The 27086-nt window shown below is 57.5% G+C and overlaps 2 protein-coding genes across 3 annotated transcripts; one reads left to right on the forward strand and one right to left on the reverse strand.

The window, feature by feature from the left end:
- The first annotated feature begins 4823 nt into the window (after positions 1-4823).
- AVPR2 (arginine vasopressin receptor 2) lies at positions 4824-7280 on the forward strand. Its single transcript, XM_025371777.1, has 4 exons — positions 4824-4881; positions 5081-5277; positions 5628-6503; positions 6612-7280. Exons 2-4 carry the CDS (start codon positions 5253-5255, stop codon positions 6815-6817), a joined length of 1107 nt encoding a protein of 368 aa, XP_025227562.1. The 5' UTR covers positions 4824-4881; positions 5081-5252; the 3' UTR covers positions 6818-7280.
- A 215-nt stretch (positions 7281-7495) lies between these two features.
- On the reverse strand, positions 7496-27014 carry ARHGAP4 (Rho GTPase activating protein 4). 2 transcript variants are annotated; one of them, XM_025371740.1, is made up of 22 exons: positions 26821-27014; positions 22182-22386; positions 21949-22111; positions 21689-21751; positions 21218-21400; positions 19721-19849; positions 19398-19619; positions 14249-14350; positions 13881-14072; positions 13690-13774; positions 13529-13556; positions 13186-13288; positions 11270-11330; positions 11063-11140; positions 10841-10975; positions 10646-10751; positions 10312-10545; positions 10154-10227; positions 9874-10057; positions 9567-9659; positions 9190-9289; positions 7496-8061 (listed from the first exon to the last, which is right to left on the reverse strand). In XM_025371740.1, exons 1-22 carry the CDS (start codon positions 26885-26887, stop codon positions 7828-7830), a joined length of 2841 nt encoding a protein of 946 aa, XP_025227525.1. In that variant the 5' UTR covers positions 26888-27014; the 3' UTR covers positions 7496-7827. The 2 variants fall into 2 exon arrangements, with proteins under 2 accessions (XP_025227525.1, XP_025227526.1); XM_025371741.1 differs by lacking the exon at positions 26821-27014 and adding an exon at positions 22795-22922.
- Positions 27015-27086: the final 72 nt, after the last annotated feature.

Raw genomic sequence — 27086 nt, forward strand, 5'->3', positions numbered from 1 at the left:
TTGAGACAGAGTCTCGCGCTGTGTCACCCAGGCTGGAGTGCAGTGGCGCGATCTCGGCTCACTGCAAGCTCCGCCTCTCAGGTTCACGCCATTCTCCTGCCTCAGCCTCCGAGTAGCTGGGACTACAGGCGCCCGCCACCACGCCCGGCTAGTTTTTTGTATTTTTAGTAGAGACGGGGTTTCACCATGTTAGCCAGGATGGTCTCGATCTCCTGACCTCGTGATCCACCCGCCTCGGCCTCCCAAAGTGCTGGGATTACAGGCTTGAGCCACCGCGCCCGGCCTTGCATTTGTCAAATCTTATTGAGCAGTGCAATTAAAAATAATGAATTTTACTGTATGCTAATCATACCTCAATAAAGCCGGAAAAAAAAGTCATTCTGGAGGAGAGAAATCAGAGGAGAGAAATCATTGCCTGATGAGGGCCGTTCCAGGGTGGTGAGTGTGTGAGCACTGAGGACACCCGGAGCAGCTGATGCAATAATCTGGGGGAGGAACGTGCAGGCGGAGAGAGCACGAGGAAGTCAGACTGGGGAACCCCAAGACAGTTACCCAAACAGCCCACTAACAGGAACTGCAGTCGCCCGCCGCTGGGAGGAAACTGGGAGGGCCCATTGCCTTTTTTTAAAAAAATCTCTGCAGCTTTGCCAGGGAGCCGCCTCCTGCCTGACTGTCACGTGATGACCTGGAGGCCATCTATGGGTACGGCCCTCAAGCCCTCAACGCTCACCCTTCTTCTACCCCCGGCCCCTCACCCCAGCACCTGCTGAAGACCCTGGCCCTCCCTTCCACTCTGCAGGGCTCCTAATCTATCCAGTTCCATGGGCTGCCTTCCCGCAGCCATCAACAGGCTCTGTCCAGCTTTCCCAGTTATTATTCACTCAGGTGAATGGACACAATTAGATGATCATCCGCAGACTGTCTTCCTGTCATCATTGGCCACACCGTCACACACACCACACACCCTCACGTGCACACCCTCACACACGCACACCCTCGCACATGCACACCCTCCTACACACACCTTCACACATGCACACCCTCACACACATTCACACAACACACGCACACCCACACACGCACACCCTCACATACACGCACATCCACACACACGCAAACCCACGCACACCATCACACACACCGTCACACACACCCTCACACACACCCTCACACACATGCACACCCTCACACGCACACCCTCACACACATGCACACCCTCACATGCACACCCTCACACACCCTCACACACGCACACCCTCACACGCACACCCTCACATGCACACTGCCACACACACCCTCACATGCACACCCTCACACACACACACCCCATACCCGCAAACCTTCACACACATGCACACCCTCACACACACCCCCACACACACCCTCATACCCGCAAACCCTCACACACACGTACACCCTCACACACACCCCCCACACACACACCCTCATACCCGCAAACCCTCACACACACGCACACCCTCACACACACACCCTTGTACCCGCAAACCCTCACACACATGCACACCCTCACACACACCCCCCCACACACCCTCGTACCCGCAAACCCTCACACACATGCACACCCTCACACACACCCCCCCACACACACCCTCGTACCCGCAAACCCTCATACACATGCACACCTTCACACACACCCTCACACACACACCCTCGTACCCGCAAACCCTCACACACATGCACACCCTCACACACACACCCTCACATTCACACTTGTGCACTTGAGTTTTTATTAAATTTGTTTTTGTCCCCTTCAATCCCATCCTCCAACCCGTTGTTCCTCCCTGTCTCCTGGGCTCCACGTATTATGCTCCTTCGGGTCACAGTCCCTGTGAGGGCCGTTTCTGTTGACAGGCACTTGGCTCCTTCATCCTTCCCACTGCCCACAGGCTCTGCCATCTGCACATGCACCCCTCCCACACAATCAGGGGCCTCTTTCTCCACGTCCTTGGCTGCCTCCTCTTTGTCTTCCACCCCTTACAAATCCTTCAGGGCCCTTTAAATGCCTTTTCCACCTGCCTGCCCCCTCTAGCCCCGCTGCCCAGTGTTAGGTGGGTCACACCATTTCTCTCCTGGGTGACAGGCACAGCTTCCACCGGCCTCCCTGCCTCCACTCTTCTCTGCACAAGCCCATGTGCTCCTGGGGCAGAGCCCAGGTCCTTCCATCTCTGTAGCCACAGTGCTGGGCCAGCAGCACTTGCAGTTTGGTGAATGGAGGGTTCTGATCATGGGGAACCGGTGGATAGAGAGGGACAAACAGTGTCCCCTCAATCTGTCTCCTGTCCTTTTCTGCCCAGGTACAAGGCTGGAAGATCAGGAGCCACACCCTGGCACTCACAGAGCCCTTTCTGCAAGTCTTAGAGTGACCAGTGGGAGGTGTGCACAGGGGTGCTGCATTGGCAGCAGTGGGGGCCTGGCCCACCCCCAGATAGATGCCCTGCTCCTGTTAATGCCCAAGGGCAGGGGCTTGAGGCAGCCCAGTGCCATCCCTGCTGACTCACGTGGGCCTAGTGTGAATCAGCACAGTCTGCCCTTCTTCCCATGAGAGCTGCTGCCCAGCCCCATCTTTCTCGGTCCCTGAGGGGTGTCTGTCCAGGGTCTGCCCAGGGCCTCTCTCCTGGCACAGTTCCATGTAGTGCCTGCCCATGTGGCTCCCAGTTCCTCCCGGGGGTCCTGGCTGAGCAGAGTAGCGTTGGGTCCTGATCTAGCTTCTTGTGTCCCAGAGGAGACCGCCATGGGGGTCCTTCCTCCAGACTCTTCCCCAGTTTAACAACAGGAAGTGAGGAGTACAGGGGGCAGAGATTGCCACAGGCCTGGCCACGTTGCTAGGGGAGGTCCCAGCCCGCTGCTGAGATCTGGCACTGCACAGCCTCTTTCAGGCAGAGAAACTGATAAGGAGATGGTTGCCTGCTCACCCCAAAAGGCTGGCATGGATTCCTTGGCCTAGCCGGCTTTAGACAGAGGAAACAAAGGTTTTCCCAAGGCCCTGCCAGTCCCCGGCCCTCCCCATCTTACCACCATAGGTCCTCCTCAATCATCAAGTCCCATTGCGCAGAAGGGGAAGCTGAGGTGCCAAGAGCTGGCGTGGCCTGTTCAAGGTCACACTACTGGGCAGGGGCCAAGCAGGGGCTGGAGCCTTGCTTTCCTATTCCCCAGCCAGAGTCCCCAAATTCTCTGCCAATTGAGGGCAACCATCTCCTAGTCCATTGATCTGGGTGGCATTAGGAAGGCCATTTCTGTGCTCCTAGGTTAGTGACAGCGTGAGGATGTGCGTGCACTGAGGCGATGCGGCTGAAGGGTCAGGCCCTGGGTGCCAGCACTCTGCAGCCTGCCCCCAAGGCGCTCTGCAAAAACATGGTAAAGATGCGTGTGTGTGCTGTGGGGTGTGATGTGCACCTGTGTGTGCTGCGGGTGTGTGCATGCATGTGGGTGTGTGGTGTTGGCTGTGCATGTGTATGTGGTGTGGTGTGGTGTGCAGGTGCGTGCATGTGTGTGGTGTGTATGGTTGTGTGGTTGGTGCATGTGTGGGTGTGTGGCGTATGGGACTGTGTGGTGTGTGCATGTGTGTGGTGTGTACGAGTGTGTGCATGGTGTGGTGTGTGTGTGGTGTGGCATATGGGTGTGTGGTGGGTGCATGGTGGGTGCATGTATGTGTGTGGTGTGACTGTGTACATGTATGTATGTGGTGTGGTGTGTGCACTGTCTCTGGAAAATGCCCACCCTGTGTTCCCACCACCCTAACAGGGCCGGGAGGCGCCAGGGTGCTGCCAGGCTCTCTGGGCAGGAAGAGGAGGCCTTGGCCACGGGCTGGACTTGGGCCTGGTCTGTGAGGCTGTTTTGGTCTCTGGCTTCACAGGGCAACAGAGAAGACAGATAAACAGGAAGAAAGCAGCTGCCTTGGGCTGGGCTGGGCTGGGCTGGCCTCGGCTGAGCTAAGCCAGGCCTGGGTGCGGGGCGGGGAGTGGAAAGAGAACGACTGGGATGAGGGCTGGAGGGGGTGTGGGGGCAGGGGAAGGAGAGAGGTGTTGGGGGAGGGAGGAGAAGGGCCCAGGTACAGGGAAGGTGCATCCACACTCATGGCATGTTCAGGAACATGAGCGAGCGTCTCTGTGTCGTGTGTTTGTGGCTGTGTGGCTGTATCATGTATGTGAGGGCGTGTGTGGTGGGAGGGAGCCCTTGAGCACATGGAGATCCCCAGCCCCTCTTCCTGGGACAGGTAGTTGCAGGTGCGGCAGGAGGAAGAGGGTGGGGGTATCCCTGGATCTCACAGGGGTTCATGAAGCCTGACTTGGCCCCTGCCCCACTCCTCCCTTTCCTGTCCCTCACCTCCGGCCAACTGGGCCCTAATTGAGGAGGAGGAGGGGCCTGCGTGAGCCTGGGAGGGGCCCAGCGAAAGTGTTTTCACCCCTTCCTTGCCTGGGCCCAGCGAGGAGCAGGAGGACCCCAACTTGGGAAGGGGGCGTGAAGGTCCCACGAAAAAGCAGCGCAGTCCTGGACCAGACCCACTGCTCTCTGGCCTCAGTTTCCCGACTTATAAAATGGGAATGCTGAACTAAGTGACCTCCCAGAGCACTGCCAGCCCAGACAATCCAACCAGGGGAGTGTGGTAGGGTGAGGGTGGGCGTGGAGGCTATAGCAGTGGGAGGAGGGAGTCCTGGGCCAGGACCAGGGAGGCCTTGGGGAAAGGAAAGGAAATGGGAGGCCAGGGGAGGCCTGGGGGAAAGGGGGAGGGGGAGGAAGTCCCCTCCTGGCCAGGTCACTCCCAGAGGCTGGGCTGGGCCAGGGCGGGGCGGCCGATGGAGAGCAGATCTGAGCACCCAGCCACCTTTACGCTACCACCCAGCTGCCCAGGAGCCCAGCCAGGTAAGGGGCTGCACAGGCCCGCCCCCGTGCCCAGTCCCCAGCCCTCGGATGGCCTCTCTCGGCCTCGGTTGGGGCAGCGGAGTTCTGCGTGTCTGCCTGGGGCGCCCACTTCCAAACCCGGGACTCATGGGCTGCCTGGGGGATCCTGGGTTCTGTGCATCCATCTGTCTGACCGTCCCTCTCAATTTTCCCTGCCCAGGACTGGCCATACTCCCACCGCACACGTGCACACACGCAAACAGGCACCCACTGTGCTAGCATCTCTGTAAGGGCTCCAGTTCAGAGACCTGGGTCATTGGGCTGGCCCCTCGGGCAGAGGCTGAGTCTGCCCATCTCCTCCAGGCCCTCAGAACACCTGTCCTGGCCCCACCATGCTCATGACGTTCACCACTTCCGGTAAGGCTTGCCCCCCCCATGAGCCCAGTGGGCAGAATGGCCTTGACGATTTAGGGAAGCCCCTCTTTCTAAAGACCTCCTTCACCCTCACCTCTGGATGCACCTTTCCAGGCTGCCAACGAGCGGGGAGGGGGGCATAGCCCCACTTCCCTGCCAGGGCTGGGGCTGGGGCTGCCCTTCCTTACGGACTGCATGAGCCTGGGGTGTGTATCCCCCATAACATGGCTTTCCTGGAGTCCCCTCTGCTAGGAGCCAGGAAGAGGGTGTCCAGATGGGGGCACGGGAGGCAGGCCTGAGTCCCCATGCACAGCACCCTCTCTAACCGGGCCTTCTTCCTCACCCCTGCCCAGCTGTGCTTGGGCACCTCTCTCTGCCCAGCAACAGCAGCCAGGAGAGGCCGCCGGACACCCGGGACCCGCTGCTAGCCCAGGCGGAGCTGGCGCTGCTCTCCATAGTCTTTGTGGCCGTGGCCCTGAGCAATGGCCTGGTGCTGGCGGCCCTAGCTCGGCGGGGCCGGCGGGGCCACTGGGCACCCATACACGTCTTCATTGGCCACTTGTGCCTGGCTGACCTGGCCGTGGCTCTGTTCCAAGTGCTGCCCCAGCTGGCCTGGAAGGCCACCGACCGCTTCCGTGGGCCGGATGCCCTGTGTCGGGCTGTGAAGTATCTGCAGATGGTGGGCATGTATGCCTCCTCCTACATGATCCTGGCCATGACGCTGGACCGCCACCGCGCCATCTGCCGTCCCATGCTGGCGTATCGCCATGGAGGTGGGGCTCACTGGAACCGGCCAGTGCTGGTGGCTTGGGCCTTCTCGCTCCTTCTCAGCCTGCCCCAGCTCTTCATCTTTGCCCAGCGCAATGTGGGAGGTGGCAGCGGGGTCACCGACTGCTGGGCCAGCTTTGTGGAGCCCTGGGGCCGTCGCACCTACGTCACCTGGATCGCCCTGATGGTGTTTGTGGCACCTACCCTGGGTATCGCTGCCTGCCAGGTGCTCATCTTCCGGGAGATTCACACCAGTCTGGTGCCAGGGCCGTCAGAGAGGCCTGGGGGGCGCCGCAGGGGACGCCGGACAGGCAACCCCAGTGAGGGAGCCCGCGTGTCAGCAGCTGTGGCCAAGACTGTGAGGATGACGCTGGTGATTGTGGTCGTCTATGTGCTGTGCTGGGCACCCTTCTTCCTGGTGCAGCTGTGGGCCGCGTGGGACCCGGAGGCACCTCTGGAAGGTGGGTATAGCCATGGCTAGGGCTGTCGGGGGCCACTCGGGCTTGGCAGCGTGCCCCGGTGCATCACCAGCCATCCTGAGCCCAACGTGGATCCCACCACCTTCACAGGGGCGCCCTTCGTGCTGCTCATGTTGCTGGCCAGCCTCAACAGCTGCACCAACCCCTGGATCTATGCATCCTTCAGCAGCAGCGTCTCCTCAGAGCTGCGAAGCTTGCTCTGCTGTGCCCGGGGGCGCACCCCACCCAGCCTGGGTCCCCAAGATGAGTCCTGCACCACCGCCAGCTCCTCCCTGGCCAAGGACACTTCATCCTAAGGAGCTATTGGGTGTCTTGCCTCCAGAGGCTTTGAGAAGCTCAGTTGCCTTCCTGGGGCTGGTCCTGGGGGCCACTGGGAAGGGGACCCATGGAGAATTGGCCAGATCCGGTGGCCCCGAGACTGGGAAACTGTGTGTCCCTGGACAAGCCGCAGCCCCTGCCTGGGTCTCCACATCCCCAGCTGTATGAGGAGAGCTTCAGGCCCCAAGACTGTGGGGGCCCCTCAGGTCAGCTCACCGTGCTGGGTGTGGGAGGAGCTGCAGCAGAGGGCTGAGGGGCCTGGGGGTGGCAGGAAAGAGGGAGCAGGTGCCCCCAGGTGAGACAGCGGTCCCAGGGGCCCGAAAAGGAAGGACTGGGCTGGGGCCAGGGGACCTTCCTGTCTCTGCCTTTCTAATCCCTCCTTTCCTCCATCTCTCCTCATTCTCTCCCTAATAAAAGTTGCAGCTCAGCTCATTTTCCACATGGCAAGGGGTCTCTTTGGATCAGGGTAACAGTGGGTGTGGAGGTAGCACACAGCCATACACAGACCCCCACACACATACCCACAGTAATGTGCACAGCTCTGGAACCCATGGTGCAGGCGGCCAAGTCTTCAAAGCTGCAGGACCCCCAGGGAAGCTGTTCTGGCCTCCAGCACCCACCCACCCACCCCTGAGACAGAGAGCTGGCTCCCATCAGGGAATCAACACGAGGTCTTTATGAATCACCACCCAGCCCTGCCAGGCATCTGAGCAAGGGTACCTGCCACCCAGCAGCCACCGACCAGCCCTCCACAAAGTCGCAGAATAGGGCTTTCCCCAGCCTCCAAAAGGGGTCTGGGCCAGGGCTGAGAGGCAGGCAGGGTGTGGAGTGGGCATCCCTGCATGTGCGGCCCCATCCCACCTCTGCACAGGGTGAAGTGCAGGTACCCTGAACTTGCTGGACAGGGTTGGAGAGAAGCAAGAGGGCTGGGGAGAGTGGCCGGTCCAGGGGGTAGCCGCCTGGGGCACACAGCTCCAGCAGCAGCACCTCAGTGTGGCTTGGGGGTTGTGTCCAGGCCCTGGGGGTGGGATGCTGAGGGTGAGGCTGGGGCCCCAGGGCCCCGGGAGAAGCCTTTGTTCTTGCCCAGGCGGCTGCCGGCCGGTGCCTTTGGGCTTCGGGGCCCAGGGCTGGGAGAGGTGGCAGATGCTGGCCCGAGGCCCTGGCGGACAGAGGTCTTTCCCAAGAGCTCCTTAAACACAGAGTCCATGTTCTGTGCCACGGCCTAGTGGAGGGGAAAGAAAGGGAGGGTGACCAGTGAGCTCCCCCGACTGACCCTACCCAAGACCCACCTGAGTTCCTCCCACTCCCAAAGCAAGTCCTCAGACAACATCCCCAGTCCCTCAGCCTCCAGGTCGCTCTCCCCCACTTCGCACCTGGCATCCCGCCTGCCCCTTTTGGTGTCTCTGTCACAGTCTCCTCTGAGGACAGCAATTCCTTGGTTTAGCCCGAAAGTGGGGACCCTTCTCTTCTCGCCCCCACTCTTTCCTTGGCAGAGATCACAGTCCCCCTGCCCGTGGCCTCAGGGACCGCCAGCATGCGGGGAACTCCCAGGTCAGTGTCCTCCCATGGCATCTCCCGGCTGCTCTGTCCCTGGCTCCCGCTCCTGCTCCTGCGTGTCTACCCGACCCTCCCTGGGCTCCCTAAGCCGGGGGGCTTGGCCACACCTGGGACACCCACATGTTCTCGGGTCTCTCCTCCTTGGGCTTAGCAACTTTCCCTGGGCTTCCACGTTCAGCCCAACAGTGTTCACAGGTCCCATGGCACAGAGCATGGAGCAGGGCTCCCCAGGTCGTGCGCTTGCCAGAGCCACATCTTGAGCCTGCGCTCTGCTCCTTCGAGAGCCACTGCTGCCCCACTCCAATCCCCAACCAGCCACCCCCTCCTGCCTCCCTGCCATCTGTCCCTTTCATCCTCCCTGGCATGCCAGGCGCCTGCCATGGCACCGCCTGTTACCTAGCCCAGCTACAGATGCCAGCCTTGAAATCTGCCCTGGAGTCCCTTGCCTCTACCAGGTAAACAGCCTTAACTCAGCCCTGCCACTCCCTGCTCTGAAGCCGAACATGAATTCCAACATGCAAGCCCCAGGCTCTAGCCAGGCCAGGTGTCTTCTGTCCCTCTCATCCCTGCCTCTGTGGCCATCCCTCTCCATCCCCACTCGCCCTTACATCTTTGCCTTTCTACCCTCCATGGGGTCTGCCTTGGGCCTGTGTGTCTGGCGGCAGGTTCCCCTGAGCTAAGGCCAGGGAGGGCAAGGACTGGAACCTCAAGGAGGGAGGAGTTTGGCTCCCAAGGGAAGGCAAAGATCCCCCCCAGGACAGATGTCCCTCACCTGCCACATACCCACTCTCACCTTATCCACCTCCACGTGTTGCTCCGGGGAGGCTGGGACCAAGCAGCGTCGTCTATGTCCAGAGAGTCCCATGGCCTCGGGTGAGATGCATGGCTCTGGCCTGCAGGACAGACGGGGAGCCTGGTGGGGGCTCTGGGAAGTCCCTGAGCTAACTGGGCAGTGGCTCCTCCCACCCTGGGGTGTGGCCAAGGAAAGGAGGCTGGCCCAGTGGTCCCCAAGCTCCTCTAGAGCCTCTTTCCCTGTCACAAGCTGGGTCACTCTGTCACGTCCTCATCTGCCAACTCCTCCCACTCCCACAGGGCCAAAGCCTGACCCCAGTCCCCTCTGGCCTAGAACAGCACATGTGTGGGCCCCCCAAGCCCTGTCTTCTTGCTCACCGGTGAACCAGCTCTGATGCCAGGAGGCCCTCAGGACTGCTCCCAGACTCCCCTGCAGTCTGCGGCCCTGCGCCCACCACCTGCTTCTCTGCCCTGTGGTGGGAAGCACCAGCCTGTTTTGAGTGCTCCTTCCCTGCACAGGGTCCAGGGCCAGCAGCCTCCGTGCCAGTCAGAAGTAGTCAGACAGGCTCCATTCTCTGGCCTAGCCCAGACCTTCAGAATCTAACTTGGGGTCAGGGGAGGGCTGGATGAAGGGGAGGTGCGGAGACTCCAGGAACCCTGGGGCCTGAGCGCGCAGCTCACTTACCCCTCAGGCAGTGTGATATACTTGTGGGGGATGAGGCCCCGCACACCATTGTGCTCCCCCCGCCACCAGTCGCTCGAGGCCCTCTCGTGCAGCCGCAGTACGTCCCCCCGCCGGAAGCTCAGCTCCTGGGCCGTTCGGCCCGTGTAGGCAAAGCAGGCCACAGCCTCCACAACCCCCTCCAGGTCTGGGGAGGAGAGGGGGGTCCAAGCTGTGGGTGGGGGGGGGCGAGTGTGGACACTAGGGCAGGGACAGGGTGGGGCTCTCTGCCCATCGCCCTCACCATCCTCCTGGGCAAGCATCTCAGCTTCCAGCTCCGGCTCGTTGTCCGCCCCCAGGCTCTCCAGCTGGGCATCCCTGAGGTTCAGGGCAGAGCAAGGTGGATGAGGGGGGCTCTTCTCCAGTGGACCCCCCATCCCCTCTGCAGCACCAAGGGTGTACCCCAGGCAGCTGGCGGAAGGCGGTGCCATGCACTTCTCGTAGACGGGGCCAGGCAGTGAGGTCAGGGGCGGGAAGACCCGATCTGGCTGCAGTATGAGCGTCTGCACCAGCTGGTTCACCCGGCCCTGCAGCGCCACCGGGTCCTGCCCAGCGGGCACCGGTAGCAGCGTGGGCCCAAAGCACACGGCCAGGTTGTAGGGGTCCATCATGTTCTCATCGCTGTACTGGGCCAGGCTGGGGGGACACACACATCACAAGCAGAGAGCCCGCACCCCGAGTCCCCTTATCCCCTCGACCCTGGCCCCCACCCCAGCACTCGCCCCACAGCACTCACTGGTTGAGGAAGTTGAAGAGGTAGCGCAGAACCACCAGCACTGGCGCGGGCAGCCGCCATAGCAGGCGGCTCACGTGCTCCACCCTCTCTGCCGTGGCCTCCAGCTCTGTGGCCAAAACCGCCCAGAGAGAGCCGAGTGAGTGGGGCTGCCCTAGCAAGTGCCCTACCCCCACTGGCCTCAGGCCCCGGCCTCACCCGAAGAAGCCAGCAGCTCGCTGAACAGGTCTGGGGGGAAGAGTGGGGGCTCCAGGCTCCGGAAGTAGAGCTTCAGCACCCCGGCCACCGAGTCCAGATCGTGGGCAGTGCAGCCCTCCACCAGTGGGTCCTCCCCTGCAGACAGGCGAGTGGTGCAGTGGGGGGAGGAAGCTGGTAACGTCTGCCCGAGCCCCCAGCCCTGCCCGCCCTGCCCGTCCCCACCTCTCTCGAAGGCATCACGGATCTCTGAGACCCGGAGCTGGGCACCCGACACCCGGAAGATGCCTTCGTGCTGCAGGCCTGTGGGAGGACAACGAGCTGGTGGGCACTGAGCATCTTCCCCAGCCCCTCCAGGATGGCCTCCCATGCCAGGTGCTGGGAGCTGGGTGCTGGGTGCCAGGACAGCGGGAGGGGCTGGGTCCTGCTTACCGTTGAGGTTAATGAAGCGAATGCAGCTCTCCACCACCAGGGGCACAGGCTGGCCTGAGCACTGGGGACAGAGGGTGTTTACTTCACCATGGACACAGTATGCCCTGTGTTGTCATTCAATTGCTTTTTTTTCTTTTTGTGAGACAAGGTCTCACTCTGTCACCCAGGCTGAAGTGCAGTGGCATGATCTTAGCTCACTGCAGCCTTGACTTCCTGGGCTCAAGTGATACTCCTGCCTCAATCTCCCCAAACGGTGGGATTACAGGCATGAGCCACCGCACCAGGCTGAGTGCTTTTATTTTCTCTCAAGAACACATCATCGTTGTCAGCATAGAGGCCTAGCACACTGTTTGTTAGATCCACTCTTAGGTGTCTGATATCTTTGATGAGGTTTTAGGCAGTGCCTTACATTTTATTTGCAAATTATTGCTGGAATATAAAAATGCAATTGAATTCTGTACACCGACCTTGAATCAAGTAACATTTAGAAACTCAAGCTGGGTGTGGTGGCTCACGCCTGTAATCCTAGCCCTTTGGGAGACTGAGGCAGGAGGATCACCTGAGGTCAGAAGTTCGAGACCAACCTGACCAACATGGTGAAACCTCACCTCTTCTAAAAATATAAAAATTAACCAGGTGTGGTGGTGCACACCTGTAGTCCCAGCTACTTGGGAGGCTGAGGCATGAGAATCGCTTGAACCCCAACAGGTAGGAGGTGAAGGCTGCAGTGAGCTGAGATCGTGACCAATGCACTTCAGCCTGGTCAACAGCACAAGACCCTGTCTCAACAAATAAAAAAAAAATAAAATAAAAAAGAAAGAAAAAGTGTTCATTTAAAGAATCTGTTGATTTTTGAATGTTCTACACACATAACCACATCACTGAAAATTATGGTATCAGTTCTGATCTTCTGGTATTCTCCATGCCTGGCCCCCTCTGATGCTTTCTTTACTTTTCTCTTTTCTTTTTTTTTTTTTTTTTTTTTTGAGACGGGGTCTGGCTCTGTCGCCCAGGCTGGAGTGCAGTGGCCGGATCTCAGCTCACTGCAAGCTCCGCCTCCCGGGTTCACGCCATTCTCCTGCCTCAGCCTCCCAAGTAGCTGGGACTACAGGCGCCTGCCACCTCGCTCGGCTAGTTTTTTGTATTTTTTTTTTTTTAGTAGAGACGGGGTTTCACCGTGTTAGCCAGGATGGTCTCGATCTTCTGACCTCGGCCTCCCAAAAGTGCTGGGATTACAGGCTTGAGCCACCGCGCCCGGCCCTCTTTTCTTTTTTCTTTCTTTCCTTTTATTTCTCTGTATTTCTTTCTTTCTTTGTTTCTGTCTTTCCTTTTTTTTTTTTTTTCCTTCCTCCCTCCCTCCCCCCGCCCCCCCGCCTCGGATTACAGGCACATACGCCATGCCCGGCTAATTTTTGTATTTTTAGTAGAGACGCGGTTTCACCGTGTTGCCCAGGCTGGTCTTGAACACCTGGGCTGAAGTGATCTGCCCACCTCAGCCTCCCAAAGAGCCGGGATCACAGGCGTGAGCCACCGTGCCTGGCACCCTCTGATACTTTCTGATCTCAGTATTAGTTTTCTGATCTTTCTTGCTTCCCCTTATTTCACTGTCCAGGACCCCCAGTACCACGCTAGCCAGAAGTTGCAGGGGAGAAGCTCTCAATATCTCGCACCTAAAAATGCTGCTGCCCCAGGTTTTCTATACATTCCCATTACTAGTTAAGGATGCTCCCTTTAATCAGCAGAGGCTACAGGGGAGCCCAACAGTGGCCTGGAAGAGGCCCACCCAGAAAGGGACAGTTGATGACTGAGAGTGGAGGACCCTGGGATCAGGCAGATGCTCTGGTCACTGAGGTGACCCAAGGCTGAAGAAAGACCAGCATGTACAGGTGGGCTGGCATGTGGGGCAAAGCAAGTACCTGGATAAACTTCTCCATGTCTCCCCCAAAGAGTCTCTGGTTATACTGGGAGCTGGGGCGGGGGTGGCGGCTCTTCTGGAATTTTCTCTGTGTGTACTGGGTCCTGCGGTGAACGGGAACTGGCTCTGAGGGGGCCGGGCATGGAGAATAGGGTGCCCCACCCACCAGCCCAGCCAAGTAGGCCTCTAATTCTCTGAAGTTGTTCCACAATCCAGTGCGAAAACTGGGATATTGAGGCTCAGGGAATTGGGCAGCTGAGCTGGGCCCGACAGAGAGAAGAGATGGGGGACCATCGCAGGGCCCCAGCTTCTCAGAACACACCAGCCCCTCATGAAGGACTCACCAAGACATCTCCCGCTCCTCCTTGTCACCTGTGGGGTGGGAGAACATTGGTCTGCCTCTCAGGCCAAGGGTCTTCAATGCATCCCAGAGAGAAAGGTGTGGATAATGGCCAAGGACAGGCAGGAGGGGAGGACCGTGGGCTACATAGGGTCCTGGGCCCACCTCGCTGAAGGGCCTCCTGCAGCTTCTCGTGCTTGGCCTGCAGCTTGGCGAGGATGCTCCGTCCACTCAGATACTCCTGGAGCTTCTAGGCAGCCCCAAGAAGAGCCCAAAGTGTTAGCCCTGGCTTGAGCCCCTCCCTCTGCCCCAGCCACGCCCCCACGGGTCCCACCCACCAGCCCAGCCCTCCCCACCGTGAGGTAGAAGGTTTCGGTCTCCTGCTGCTGGCCACGCCTCCGGCCTGCCTGCCGGCTGCCTGGGTCTGAGCTGGTGGACTTGAGGGACTCGGTGGAGGGGCTGGTCTGGAAGGAGTCGAGCACATCCCCGTCATCCGAGGCCACCACCTCCAGCAGGGCCTGCAGTGTCGCCTTCAGCGTCTTGTTCACCTGCAGAGGAGACCGCACAGGGTGGTAAGAGATGGGGGACAGGGATGGAGACAGGAAGTCCAAGTCAGAAGGAAGGGACCAGAGGGAGGCGGGCAGGCAGGGCAGCCACTTCCAACAGCAGGCTATACAGACTCCAGGTCCCTGTCTCCCTCTAACCCCCAGTGGGCTGCCCAGACCTCCTCCGTCTCGATGGTCTGTCGGTCCAGGCGGCTCTGGATGTTCTGGGCTCTGGGCAGAATCTCGTCCTGCAGCTCCATTTCAACGCAGATCTCAGCCACCTGCAGAGGGTGGCGGCCAGGGGGCTGAGGGCTGCGCTTGGGCAGTAGGTGCCAAGATTCCCGGGGCATAAGGGAAGCAAGCACCCTTTTGTGGCCTGGCGGCCAGACACAGGACCACCAGCCCAGACGCTCAGCTGAAGAATGGCAGAAGGGAACACATGTGTCCAAACTAAGACTTGTCCACAGAGGTTCATAGCGGCACCACTCATCCAACAGACAGATGGCTAAACTCAGTGCAGTCTACCCACAGAATGGAAGAGGATTCAGCCAGGAGAAGGAATGAATCCACTTGTGTAAAGTGTTCAGCCAGGCAAATTCATAGAGACAGGAAGCAGAGGAGTGGGTGCCGGGGGCTGGAGAGGGGAACAGGGAGGAGTAGTGGCTAATGGCTCCTTTAGGGGGTGACAAAAATGTTCTGGAATTAGATGGTGATGGCTGCACAACTCTAAATATACTAAAAACCACTGAACTGCACACTTTACAACGGTGAATTTTATGGTATATGAATCATACCTTAATAAAACTCTTATTTAAAACAGAATGGTGGCCCAGCGCAGTGGCACACGCCTGTAATCCTAGCACTTTGGAAGGCTGAGGCGGATGGATTATCTGAGGTCAGGAGTTCGAGACTAGCCTGGCCAACATAGTGAAACCCTGTATCCGCTAAATATACAAAAAATTAACTGGACATGGTGGTGTGCATCTGTAGTCCCAGCACTTTGGGAGGCCGAGGCAGGCAGATCACAAGGTCAGGAGTTCAAGACCAGCATGACCAGCATGGTGAAACCCCGTCTCTATTAAAAAAAATACAAAAATTAGCCAGGCATGGTGGCGCGTGCCTGTACTACTTGGGAGGCTGAGGCAGGAGAATCGTTTGAACCTGGGAGGCAGAGGTTGCAGTGAGCCGAGATGGCGCCATTGCACTCCAGCCTGGGTGACAGAGCGAGACTCCATCTCAAAATAAAATAAAATAGAATAGAATGGTAAGGAAGACTGAAGTCTGAGACAGAACAGGGAGGGCCCAGCCCCACTTCTTCTAGGGAAAGGAGTAGACAGAAAAACTGCTCACTCTAACTGGGCAGACATAAATTTCCGTGTGGCAAGATGAGAGCAGCTTGTGTCATGGGCAGAGTGGGAGCCAATACTTTATGAAGGAAGGAATTACTCTTTTAAGCATGTAAACATCCAGAAAGTTGACATTACAGTTAAAATTGAAAGTGAGGACTCATCTGTGGCTAAACACTTGCCCTGCTCTCCATCTCCACCAAGCCCCGCCTTACAGGACTGCAGGAAGGTGCAAGTCATGGAGAAGAAAGTAAGGCCATTTTGAGATGGGCTCCGACATGGCTGACCCTTGAGGACATGGGACTCAGTGAAAGGAGCCAGTCACAGAAAGGCCCGCACTATAGGATTCCACTCCTGTGAGGGGCCTCAAATGAGAGCCGTGAACTCTGTAGACGGACAGTGGAAGGGTGGGTGCCAGGGGCTGGGGGGTGGGGAGTTGGGGTTGAACGGGCCAGAGCTTCAGTTTGGGAAGATGAACAAGTTCTGCGGCTGGATGATGGTGATGGCTGCACAGCACCGTGAATGTGCTTCTGCCCCCGGGCCGCACACTTAAAAATGGTGAATGTGGTATGTTTTATGCTATGTGTATTTTGCCACACATTTTTTTAAAAGTCCATCTAGGCTGGACTAGCTCACACCTTCAATCCCAGCACTTTGGGAGGCTGAGGCGGGTGGATCACTTGAGCCCAGGAGTTCGAGACCAGCCTTGACAATATGGTAAAATCCTGACTCTACCAAAAATACAAAAATTAGCCCGTCTCATAACCCGGTCTCAAAATAAATAAATAAATAGATTAAAATTTAAAAATAAAATAATTGTTTTTAAAGTACAAATCTTAGCCACACATGGTGGTATGCACCTATAGTCCCAGCTACTCGGGAGTCTCAGGCAGGAGGATGACTTGAGCCCAGGAGTTGGAGGCTGCAGTGAGCTATGATCACACTACTGCACTCCAGCCTGTACAACAGAGCCAGACCCTCTCTCTAGAGAAAAAATAAATCTATCCATACCCTAGGGAACATTGAAATTTGATCCCTCCCTTAAACTCACACGATCAGTAGAAAACTAACGATTTGCTCTCTGGAAAGGATATAGCAGGGATTTTGGACTCAGGGTCCTATCAGCCCAGTCTCAGTGCTGTCCTGCTGAACACCGGAAATGTCCCAGAGCATCAACATCAGGCAAGGCCACTGTGTGACCTTGACGGGCGAAGACAGAAACAAGACCACTCTGCGATCACGTCTGAGTGAGGACAAAATCAAGAACTTCTTCCAAGCCACAAAATCATCCCTCCATCCTGTTAATGTAAGTGACTATGACTTCCTCGCATCACTTCAGCTTCCATCACTGTCTCCTTCTAGATAAGATTAATCAAGACATCCAATCATACATCATACAATTACTCTGCTTCCAGAAGGCATTTAATCCAGGACCAAGCCCCACTTACCTGGGCCCTCCCCGCAGATCCCTTAAGGCAAGCCCAAGTCCTCTACCACCCTTCTACCACCCTCTCACTGAGAGGCCCCAGGTTTCCCACAGAGCAGGGTTCCCTCTAGCAATGGAGATTACAGGACTGTTCCTGTTAGGCTTTGGCTGGAGGGTGTGGAACTGAAACCAGGTAGTTCCAAGGAAATCCACACAGCAGAGTGAGCTCCCAGCCCTCTCGCCCCCTCTCCTCCCTAGACAGGGTCAGAAGAGTTTCTGCTGGGGAAACTGGCTAGGCCAGGAGGAAACACCACAGACATCCACATTTGTGGGGTATGTGTTCAGGCCTCTTCTTAAATATGAACTGACGGCCAAGAATCACCAAACAGACACGATCAGTAGAAAACTAACGATTTGCTCTCTGGAAAGGATATAGCAGGGATTTTGGACTCAGGGACAAAAGCAAGAAAATAGAGCAGATGCAGGAACAGGAGAAAACAAAAAACATTTCAGGCGGGGCATGGTGGCTCACACCTGTAATCCCAGCACTTTGGGAGGCTGAGGCAAGCAGATCACCTGAAGTCAGGAGTTCGAGACAAGCCTGGCCAACATGGTGAAACCCTGTCTCTACTAAAAAATAAAAATAAAAGGGTCGGGCATGGTGGCCCACGCCTGTAATCCCAGCACTTTGTGAGGCTGAGGCAGGCGGATCACCTGAGATCAGGAGCTTGAGACGAGCCTGGCCAACATAGTGAAACCCCGTCTCTACTAAAAATACAAAAATCAGCCAGGCGTGGTGGTGCACACCTGTAGTCCCAGCTACTTGGGAGGCTAAGGCAGGAGAATTGCTTGAACCTGGGAGGCAGAGGTTGCAGTGAGCCGAGATTGCACCACAGCACTGTAGCCTGGGTGTCAGAGAAAGACTCTGTCTCAAAAAAATTTTTTTAATTTAATTTAAAAAATTAAAAAATTAGCCAGGTGTGGTATCTGGTACCTGTAATTCCAGCTAATTGGGAGGCTGAGGCAGGAGAATCACTTGAACCTAGGAGGTGAAGGTTGCAGTGGGCCAAGATCGTGCCACTGCACTCCAGCCTGGGCAACAAGAGGGAAACTTCCTCTCAAAAAAAAAAATAAATAAAAGTTTCAGAAAGATTCAAGAAGTACTGTATTCATGAAATAAGAATAAAGGGTTGGCCGGGCACGTGGCACACCTGTAATCCCAGCACTTTGGGAGGCTGAAGCAGGCCAATTCTTTGAGCCCAGGAGTTTGAGACCAACCTGGGCAACATAGTGAAACTCCCTCGCTATAAAATATAGAAAAATTAGCCTGGCATGGTAGTGCAAGCCTGTAGTCCCAGCTACTTGGGAAGCTGAGGTGAGAGGACCAGAAGGTTGCATCTGCAGTGAGCTGAGATCACATCACACCACTGCACTCCAGCCGGGGGGACAGAGTGAGACCCTATCTCAAAAACAAAACAAAACAAAGAATACAGACATTTTCAGATGTGCTAAGTCAGGAAACCCTTGGTGAAGGCGTCCACGAAAACAAGGGTATCAAACCAAGAAAGCTGCTGCCGTGGAATCCAGAAACAGAGCACTGGGCAGAAGCGAAGCAGTCCAGACTGGAGGGCTCTGGGGCTCTGAGGGAGGGCGCAGAGGAGAAGGTGGACCCCACAGGGTGCCTGGTGTGGAGGACAGTGCTGGGACGAGGTAACGATCAACTCCTAGCAATGGGTATGTTCTAGCAAGCAGCATTCCTGAGGCAAGGGAGTTATAAATTTCAGAAGAAAAGGAAAAATTGTCCAAGGAAGGACATGTGATTCTAATACAGTACATGGCTCAGCTGCCAACAGTACCTGTTGTCATGGTGATTGAAACATTGAATGTTAATTTAGCCAAAAATTCTGGAATAAACCCACTGGGAGAACAAGATGCAGGGAAGCGTGTGGTGGCTGTGAGAGATGCTAGTCGTCATTGGCCAGTGGAAAATGGCTGCTTGATGCTGAGAGGTGGGTGGCTGTTTCTGGGGGTGGAAGCTGGGAATAGGAGGGGTAGGTTAGGGAGTAGCTGTGTGCCATCAGAAGCCCTGGTGATGTTGGACTCTTTGTAAAGTTCCAAGTCGGCCCACAAGGGGCCCAGTGTAATCCCAGGTCATTGCCAGTGCCCATCAGGATAAACTGCTGCAGGAAAAACTAGCTCGAAGAAGAGTAATAAAGAAGTCCGATTCCATCTTACTGTGTGTGCGCTTCATTTCCTCCCAAGTTTGTGTCACGAAATTTAAAAACACAGAGAAACCAGCCCAGAACAATGTATGGGCAGCTACATGGCTGCCTGCTGCATGGTTTGACCAGTTAGTGTCTTGCCCTCCTTGGCCATTGTGGCGGTGCACCCTTGGAGTGAGGCTGCAAATGGAAGTGGGACAGTTCTCTAGCTGCTGCACTGCCTGAGACCATGGAGAACTTGGATTCCTGAGCAAAGCGTGGGTCACGCCACTCCACTGCCCGCCAGTACAGTGAAGGCCAGAGAATGCCAAGCCCAGCAGGGGGTGACCCTCACCTCATCCCCATCATGGGGGTGGTAGTCAAAGCGCAGCGGGGGACAGAAGATGGCAGCATGCACCTCGAGAACCTTGGCCTTGTCCCCTGAAGGATCCAGGGCCTCCACGGCTTCTTCCAGGCTGCCCAGGCCCTGCACTTGGGAGGCTTGGGTGCGGCTCTCAGCGGCCATGTAGCTTCGGAGCACCTGCCCCAGGGCCAGGTGGAACCCTGTGTCGCAGCACTGAGGAGGAAACAAGGAGATGCTTGGGTGGGTCCTGGAGCTGTAATTTCCCAGCCCCGGGGCACCAGGCACCTTTTCCCACCTGCCCACCAAGGACTCACATCCATGAGGTCCAAGACGTCATGCAGGTAGTAGTTACTGACAGCGGCGTTGACGCTGGCCAGGCTAAGCAGGTACTCGTTGCGCGCCTTTGTGCACTTGAGTTTGTGCTCCATGAACTTGGCCTGCCGCTACTCAAGACAATGCAGGTGTGCCAGGGTCACGCACGTGGCCAGCCCCTATCTCTGGCCTTTCATGTAATGCCCATCGCCACCCCTCTCGCTGTGGACAACTACACCGGAACTGGTCAAGCCCAGAAGTCCTGCTGCCTTCCCCACACCACAGCCCAATGCCAGGAGGTGACTTGACTCCCCGGCTGTTCACCTGCCAGTGCTGGCGCTGCCTGCTGTGCTTCCGCCACTTGCCTTGGTTCGAGCCACAACATTCCCCACAGAGGTGGGGGGTGACACAGAACTATTCACAGATACCTGATGAGTGGAAAGTGCGCGCGTGGCACCCCACCATGGAGGGTGTACGAGAAACCCAGCTTGGAGCTAGCACACAGGTGCACAGCTGGAAGTGGCCACAGGCCTCTGCAGGGGCCAGGGCTGAGGGGGAGCGAGCACCGCAAGGGGTAGGGATAGATCATCGAGGGCCATGAGACAGAACCTGGTGGCAACTGGGTTCTAAAGCTGGCACTCTATTTTTTTTTTTTTTTTTTTTGAGACAGAGTTTCACTCTGTCGCCCAGGCTGGAGTACAGTGGCACAATCTTAGATCACTGCAACCTCCGCCTCCAGTGTTCAAGTTATTCTCCTGCCTCAGCCTCCCGAGTAGCTGGGATTACAGGCACCCGCCATCATGCCCGGCTAATTTTTGTATTTTCAGTAGAGACAGGGTTTTTGTATTTTTAGTAGAGACCATGTTGCCAAGTTGGTCTTGAACTCATGACCTCAGGTGATCCACTCACCTCGGCCTCCCAAAGTGCTGGGATTACAGGCGTGAGCCACTGTGCCCGGCTAAAGTTGGCACTTTAACCACAGCAACCAGGGAGACCTTCCCCCAACACAGCCAAACTCTGTCATTTCCCCTAAGAACACCGGAGATGCCCGACTCCCTCCTCTGCTCCCAGAGTCCCAGAGACCATCACTCTCAGCCCCGCACAGCCTGGCAGCTCCATCTAGGCATTTCCCAACCTCCCCACTCTCTCTACTGGGCTCACCTCAAACGCCCTTTCTCCGTGCGTGTCACCCCATCGCCCACCTTAAGTGTCTTCTCGCCCCTTTCAAACCTTATGGAATGGCTGGCAGAACAGCAGAGCTGCAGGAGCCCTGCTCAGAGCTTGCAGAGGTTGCATGGGGCTGTCCAGGGCCGGGTGACCATTTTGCCTGCTCTCTCAGGCCCTGGGAGTCTTCCGTATGGAATCCCTGGAACCTGATGGCACCGTCCTGCCATTCCCGCCCTCCCCTGCACCCAGCCCTGGCTTCCTCCTCAGCACAGCAGGTCCTAGTCAGGGCCCATGCCCCATAGGCCTGCATCCGAGGTGCCCCCCAGGCCCACCTTCTCCACCAGCCGCCCTCCCTTCTTGAGGGAGCTCTTGCGGAGGGGCCCTGCCTCAGTGGCAGCAGCAGTGGTGGTGGGGACACTCCGGCCTGCCCGCTTCTCCTCCTGCCGCTCAGCCTCCCGGAGCTTGGCCTCAGCATTCACGCTCTCCATGTGATATGCCTGGTACGTCTTCTTGGCCTGCAAGGAGACCCAAAGCAAGGTAGTGCTGCTGAAGGCCACAGCCGGGCCAGCCCCTAACCCTCCATCCCTGCCCCTCTGGAACTTGGATCTCAGAACTGGGCAATCCCATGTGAGCACTTAGCCTAATGCCTTGTGCTTAGGGAGAGAGGGCCTTTGCCCCTAGGTGCATGCTTCTCCCTGAGCCTGGCTTGGGAGATGTGATGGTCTGGGGATGTTCGTCCCCAGCTGTGAGTGGCATTTCTCCCTGGGCCATTGGGGCAGGCCCCTCCCCGGCCCTTTCCTCACCGTCTGGAGCTCTGAGACCACCTCCAGGAGCTCGTCCTGCAGCTGCTGCTCCAGATCCCTGCTCTAGAGGCAGAGGCAGGGGTGAGCACGGCACTGCCCAGAGAGGCCCCGCCAGGCACTGGAAGCTCTGCCCAGCTCAAGCCCCATCTGGGAGGCACACAGATTCACTCTGCCTGGTCCCCACCTGGCCTCCAGTGCCCTCCCAGCCTCCTGATCCCAAAGCCTTGAACACTTCCCATGGCCCAGGGTGAGAGCCTCACCTTCTTGACCAGGCGCCCCACGTCCTCCGCAATGTGACTCAGGCGCTGGGCCAGGGGCCCGGCCAGCACCTCGCTCAGGGCCGCGCTCTCCCGGCTCTGCTGCCGCGTATGCTGCAGCAGCACTGCCCAGCAGTGCAAGGGCGACAGGAGTGATGGCTCCTTCCTGGGGGTAGAGGGGCAGTGAGACCTGCAAGCAGACCCTGCCGTGGCCCCCCTGCCAGCACATCACCTACCGGAAGCTTTGGTGCTCCCGGCTGCTACCCAGGCGGCCTCCACGGCTGGAGAAGCGCTCGGCCAGCTTTTCCAGGCCCCGGGAGTACTCCAGCTCCACCTCAGCGCGGCGCCGCATGAACTCTGCCAGTTCCTGCAGCAGCTCCCGCCGCAGCTCACCCTGCAGCTCCAGGCAGCGCAGCTGCTCGCTCAGCTGCCAGCGCATCTCTGTGGGGGGAACCACAGCTCAGGCCTGGCCAGCATGCCCTGCCTGGGTCAGCCAGGCCAGCGTAGGGTGGGAGAGGCAGAGACACACAGACCCCAGTCCCGTCTGCTCTGAGGGCTCCTTTGGACCCAGCCTAGGTTGAAGGCAGGAACTAAGAGGGAAGGAAAGAGGCTAGGCCCCTGCAGGCAGATCTGGCCTCAGCTGTCCAGCCCACCTCTGTGCTGAGGCCAACAGATGACCCAAGCCACCCGGTTGAGGGGGAAAGAGAAGGGTGTCCCAGAGAGAGGGGAGAGCCGCACAAAGGCCCAGCGTAAGAGGGAGCAAGGCCGCCCTGGGAAGGGTGAAGCCATTCACGGTGGGTGGAACACAAGGCTGCCCAACCCTGTCTCACCCCAACGCCAGCCAGGCACCTTTCAGTTTGGCTTCCTGTCTCTCCCTCATTCCTGGAAAGCCACTGAATGGTTTCCCCTGCCACTTCCTTTCCCCCAGTACCCAGGCCCCAGGAGGTGGCAGCCTCCCTTGCAAACACACAGATACACAACACACAGATCATAGCGCTGCTCAGGGCAAGCCTGCAGCGATCTCGCAGTCTCAGTGGCTGGGGAACCCTGCCCTCAGGCCCCAGGGGAAAGGACAGTCCACAGTGAGGGCTGGGCACCAAGGAGAGCTGATCCCACCTTGGAAGTGAAAGGATGGGGCAGGGAGCTAGTCCCTGTCTTCTGTCCCCACTTCCCACTCCCAATCATCCCCCGCCCCACCTGTGCATTCCCTCACCGTGCAGAAAGAGTCACACCCAGGGCCCCATACCGCCAGCCTTTTGACACCCTATCACTGGCTTGATTTGGCAACACTGCTTCCCCCACACAGGCCTGAAGCAAAGAAGTGCCTGTCCAGCAAGTTTAAGCAACCTGCGGAAGACACTTTTGCCACCTCCTGAGTGCCCAGCCAGGCACTGAGGGTCCCAGGTAAATAAGATGCTAGCTCAGCTTCTGGCCAGTAGGCTGCCCACCTACTCATCTCCATGCACATCCCCAGGGAGGGACATGAATTGATTTCTTCCTTCAGCAGAATGTTGATTATGCACCCATTCTGTGGCAGGCACGTTTTAAATACAGAGGCAAAGAGGGTTGACCAAGTGTCTGCCCTCTTGGAGCTGGGATTGGAATGGGGCACGGACACATACCAGAATGTCCAGGAGTGATGGGTGCTGAGAAGATGAACACACAAAGCAAGATCAGAGCCGGGGGTGGGTGGGGACAGGGAGGATCTCTTTTTAAAGGAGGGTGGTCAAGAACAAGCTGCATCGTTAGAGCAGAAGGCTGCAGCTGGCTGTGTGGGGGCAGTAGGGGGAGTCTGAGAGACCGGTAGGGACAGATGGCACAGAGCCCGTGGTCTAGGCAGAACTCCCAGCTGGACTCCGAGTGAGAGAGGAGCCACAGTAGTGGGGGAATGTGGTCCAGCTTCGTTTTCAGGGCCCACTCACACTGCCAGGTGGAGCCCAGGTGGCCGCTACCGCACTAGTCCAGGCAAAAGACGGCAGGGATTCAGACCAGGACAAGCGAGGGAGGACTCCGCTGGGAAGAGCTCAATCCCGTTGGATTTCTGTCCCGCCAGTGACTTCCCAGGGCCTGTTGCATGGGGACCCTGTGGGTTTGGCCTGCCCAGCATCCTTACCTCCTCCCTGATCTCCTCTTGCAGAATGTCCCCTCCCTAGTCTCAGCTCCCCTGACTCCAGGTGCCCCAGCCCTGGCTGCATGCGTCACCCACCCCTCCGTCCCTCCACTCCCTGCCCCCACCAGACTAGCCAGGTGAGGGACCCAGGAGCCTGATCCTTCCAATTGAATTACTGAACCGGAGAGCTCTTCCCACTGGGGGATCAAGCTGGGTAAGTGGAAGCCTGGGGCGGGGGACCTCCCGACAGGGCAGGGCAGAGCCCACGATGCCAAGTGAGACAGATGGAGAGTGTCCTCATCCTATCTGAGGCTGGCCTCCTGTGGTTAACTTGTCAGCTCCAAGGCCAGGTGGGGTGGGCGCTAATGCCATTTGAAATCAGGAGAGTCCTCACTGAATCAGTTTAACGTTTTGTTTTATTTTGTTTTGAGACGGAGGATATTGCCCAGGCTGGAGTACAGTGGTGCAATCTCGGCTCCCTGAAACCTCCGCCTCCCGGGTTCAAGCGATTCTCCCACCTCAGCCTCCCAAGTAGCTGGGACTACAGGCATGCACCACCACACCCAGCTAATTTTTGTATTTTTAGTAGAGACAGGGTTTCACCACGTTGGCCAGACTGGGTCTCAAACTCCTGACCTCAGGTGATCCGCCCGCCTCAGCCTCCCAAAGTGCTGGGATTACAGGCGTGAGCCACCACGCCCAGCCCGGTTTAACATTTTTTGATAGAAGTAAATTTCATTTCATTCCAAGAAAGGTGCGACTGCTCACCTCACTGGCCCTCTGGAGCCTGTCTTGCCCTGCTTCCCCCAGAGGAATACAATCTCTGGGGACTTATGACAACTGAACAGTGCAGAAGGAACCAGTAGAGGGAACCGCTGCCTTTCTTCATCACTGCCGGCAGTAAAAGCTAACTGGAAGCCATGTCCCAGTCCAGATCCGGGCATGCACACCCGGCTGGTGTTGAGCAGGAAACTTGTGAATTGCAAGTTGATTGCACTGGTGGCTTTCCTGGCTGAGCTTTCAGATCTCAGTTCAGACAAACTCGTCAGCACACCCTGTCCTGGCCTCCCCCCAAACTAGGGCTGGCCCTCTTCCGACCCCTTCTTGGCACACTGCACTTTCCCTCTGTGGTGCTTATTATGATAATGGAAAGTCTATGTCTCCCCCACTAGACCCATGAGCCATGTGAGGGCAGGGTGGGTGCTGACGCCATTTGAAATCAGGAGAGTCCTCACTGAATCACTGTTTTTACTCTGGGTAAAAAGCCAGGGCTGGAGGGGCTGGAGTCGGGGTTCTCTCCTGTACAGCAGTATACTTCCAGGGCCTGGGACAGCAGAGATGTATAGGAAACATCTGGCAAAAGGAGAGCTGGAATCCATGTCTGCCTGAATTACAGAGCTGGGCCCAGGGCCCCACCAGCACTTCCTGTGAGCAAGGCATTTGGTCTCACTTCTGCTGACAAGCAAAACAGAAGAGAAGATGGTCTCCAAAACCACGGCTATGCTGACCTTTGAGAATTTAGGGTGTCAAGACAGTGACCCCGTTTTGTAGCATGGTAGGAAGTTTTTCTAGGGTGTGGGATGCAGACCCAGAGCAAGTGGGGAACCCTTAGTCTTGCTCGAAACCCCAACTTTTCAGTGTGAAATCACTGACCCATATTTGCTGATTGAAGTTTTCCAAGTCTTTCAGCTTCATGGCATTTTGGGGAAGCAGGATGGAGATGATTACTTCCATCTGAGCAAGATGATGGTGAGGCTTGGAAAGCTGGCTCACCCTGCGTAGTCACCTCAAGCTGGTTCTGGACACAGGCTGCCTTTTCCAAAGGAGGAGGACTGGGGCATACTTTAAAGGGTATAAATTGCTTGCACTGAATAATGATGTTAGAACCTACATCTCTGGGTTGAAAGGCACTTCAAGGGTTATTGCATTCTACGTCCTAGAAGTTGTAGTGCTGTGTTACCACGGGCAAGTCACTGCACCTCTCTGAGCTTGTTTCCGTAACTGGTAAAATGGAGTGATTGAGAGTGATATGGAGGAGCTGCTGGCGCTGAGATGCTGCCTCTTTCCTTTGCAAGAGTTACCATGCCCTGAATAAGATGGGCACAAGCTATTGGCTAAGAATTTGCAAAGCTGATTTGCATGTGATTTGCACATGGGTGTTTATCAGAACCCAAAGAGGTTCAATTTCAGAAGGCTGAGAAGCCAGCCCTGTTAAATCTCTCAACCAAGACTCACTGCGCCAGCTTGACCCAGAGACAGTGGCCCTTGCCTCTGATCCCCCTCAGTGCTAAAGGAGGGCAAAAGGTGCTGAGGCTCCAGGGACTACACTGGGGTTAGGGCCAGGTGATCTCCACCAATCCACTCACCCAGACTCCCTTACTCACCCCCCACCCCCTAGCCCAATCAAGGTGGTTGACTTCACTGTAGCTAAACTACCGCCTTCTGGGGGGCACGTTGGTACATCCGGCTCCCCTTTACCGGCGGCCACCAGTGTCTACACTGAACCTTGGGTGAGGAGCAGAGACCCAAGGAGGACAAAGACCAAAAGAAGGAAGACAGGAAAGAAGGAAGGGAAGATGGCAGGCGGTTGAGGCCAAATGGGCGTGGGGAGGCAGGCAAGGGGCTCAGGCTCCCTCCTCCACCCCCACTCCAGAGGTCGCTGGGGAGAGCATCGGGCCCTGGGTCAGCGCGGGGACGCTTGGGGCTCCCTCACGACCTTGGGGTCTCCGCAGGAAATGAGCCGGGAGCGCCCGGCGCCCTCTCACCTTTGACTTGCGTCTCATACTCAGCCTGCAGCCCCCGCTCCCGCCGCAGCTTCCCGTGAGCGGCCATGGCGGCCTAGCGGCCGCGCCGTCGAACCCCACTGCTCCCACGCGGCCGTGAGTGGGCCCGGCGCCGGGACTTGGGGGCGCTGCGGCCAGCACCCTGCGCGGGCTCCGCCCAGCCCCGCCCCCAGCGCGGCTCCCGGTGGGGCGGGGCGGCCCAGGGCTGGCACTGCCCGCGAGGGGCTCCTGGGGGCAGGGCGCCCCTT

This window comes from Theropithecus gelada, chromosome X, assembly GCF_003255815.1.
Source record: "Theropithecus gelada isolate Dixy chromosome X, Tgel_1.0, whole genome shotgun sequence".
NCBI classification, from domain to species: Eukaryota; Metazoa; Chordata; class Mammalia; order Primates; family Cercopithecidae; genus Theropithecus; species Theropithecus gelada.

Bases quoted from the DNA above. Each gene is read 5' to 3' on its own strand.
- AVPR2 (XM_025371777.1), top strand. From the start codon at position 5,253: ATGCTCATGACGTTCACCACTTCCG. The intron at 5,278-5,627 runs GTAAGGCTTGCC...ACCCCTGCCCAG, and splicing joins CATGACGTTCACCACTTCCG to CTGTGCTTGGGCACCTCTCT. The intron at 6,504-6,611 runs GTGGGTATAGCC...CCACCTTCACAG, and splicing joins CCCGGAGGCACCTCTGGAAG to GGGCGCCCTTCGTGCTGCTC.
- ARHGAP4 (XM_025371740.1), bottom strand. From the start codon at position 26,887: ATGGCCGCTCACGGGAAGCTGCGGCGGGAGCGGGGGCTGCAGGCTGAG. The intron at 9,660-9,873 runs GTAAGTGAGCTG...TTCCCACCACAG, and splicing joins TATATCACACTGCCTGAGGG to GGCAGAGAAGCAGGTGGTGG. The intron at 8,062-9,189 runs GTGAGAGTGGGT...CCCCTCCACTAG, and splicing joins AACACGTGGAGGTGGATAAG to GCCGTGGCACAGAACATGGA.